The following is a 1,624-nucleotide window of genomic DNA, read 5'->3' on the forward strand; positions in this document are numbered from 1 at the left end:
GCCTGATTTGTCAGGGTGGCCCAGGGCGGTGGGGAAATGGGCGGGGGGTTGTGAAGTCTTTTATGTGGGCGGTGTTTGGTGCTGGGCGAATTCGGATGTGATTGTTATGCGTTGCTTGTGTTCCTGCGTAACCTTATTTTCCCCCCTTTTTTGAGGTGAGAGAAAAGGTTCGGAAAGGGCGAAACATGGAAGGGAAACGGGACTGCCTGGTGTCGGTTGAGCAGTTTTTCCGGCGAGTTCACTGCTCACACGCGTTTTGTGGGACAGAAAATCCGACAGCTGCCCGGAGGCAAGTGAATCGGGCGCTTGTGTGGATGGCAGGCGGGGATCGGGCGTCCGGTAAGGACGGTGATGCCGGGAAGCGCGGTCGTTAGGGCCAACGGTCGTGGCGGCGCGGTGGGGGGCGCTTGATCCTTAACTTTGGAAGGTGCGTCTCCCTTTTTTTTTTGAAGTAAACTTTGGAAGTTATTTTAACCAGGTGGACGGTGGTTGCGCTACTGTTTTAGTTTTTTTTTCTTTATGCTTTTTAGAATGCTCTTTGCGGCGGGGCGATTGAAAGTCGCCTCGGCTTGGGGGTGCGCTTTTTTTTTTATTATCATTATGCAGGCGGGAAAGCGTTGAGCTTTTCGGGGGGACGGGCTTCCGCCAAAAGCTCTTGTGGGTGGAGGTGCAGTTTTATAAGGGGTGGCAGCGACAAAGCTGTTTCTAATGCTCCCTCTTTTTTTTTTTGCATTTCGGTGGCCCTGAGGGTTAGTTCCTCAAAGAAATCCGCTGCAGCAGCTTAATTCATTCGAGCGTCATCGGAGGGACACGGGGGACTTGTATGAGGGACGACGGGTTCGGCAAGTGGAGAGTGGCGCCGTCGCACCCTTTTTTCGAAGTCAAGAAGGTGTGCAGAGAAAACCTTTTGAATGGTTTTGGCACCGTTTTGTTTCTTTTTAGAGGAGAAAGGGGAAACACGGCCCACTTTGACGTGTGGTGTGGCTCTGGGAGAACTCTAACCGCTTATTTTCAATGAAAGCCTTTCCCTGCTCCGAGTTCCGGCGCGAAAGAGAAGCACGCGTTGGGGTTTGGGAAAGGGGGGTGCAGCAGAGAAGGCTTGGGGAGCATCCTTTCAAAACGTCCCTGCAATCCTTCTTGCCCACCGAAATAAAAAATTTCTTCATGACCTTTCCCTAATCCATGTTTTTTTCAGAAAAAATTCATGTATTTTTTTCTTCTTAGAACTTTGCTTAAATCAGGAGTGCCTTAAATAAAGTAAGGCGCTAACACTTTCGCCGGATTTATTAAAGGGTGTTCCTACCTCAGTTCCCCCAGCTTTGAAACTTTCGACTTTCACCAACCCATGCCCCACAAGGGTCGTCAAGTTAGTGATGTAGCGGTTCGAGATGCGCCCCGCCAAGTCGGTGTAAGAAAGGCCTGTGACCGGTTTGCCAACAACACGAAAGGCGCTAGCGTCAGGCCCGGTTGTTGCCGCCTCTGTTCGTGCTTGAGCCGCCTTGCTTAAGAAATTCGTGGCGGAGACGCTCGGCTTTTTCTTGTGAAAAGACAAACCCCCTTCCGCGGTGTTGCCCGTTTCGCATCTCCCCGGAACGGCGGAAGTTGCTTGAGGGGGGGGGGGGGG

General features: G+C 51.9%; 1 pseudogene across 1 annotated transcript in view; it reads right to left on the reverse strand.

Annotated features, from left to right (window-relative positions):
• Positions 1–1,237: 1,237 nt before the first annotated feature.
• TEOVI_000074500:pseudogene overlaps positions 1,238–1,624 on the reverse strand; it is a 599-nt pseudogene continuing 212 nt past the window's right edge. Inside the window, exon 2 of the mRNA in view lies at positions 1,238–1,621. Within this exon, the coding sequence occupies positions 1,238–1,621 (384 nt within the window). The remainder of the gene's footprint in view (positions 1,622–1,624) is intronic.

Source organism: Trypanosoma equiperdum, assembly GCF_001457755.1.
Source record: "Trypanosoma equiperdum strain OVI genome assembly, contig: ctg_231, whole genome shotgun sequence".
Lineage (NCBI taxonomy): Eukaryota > Euglenozoa > Kinetoplastea > Trypanosomatida > Trypanosomatidae > Trypanosoma > Trypanosoma equiperdum.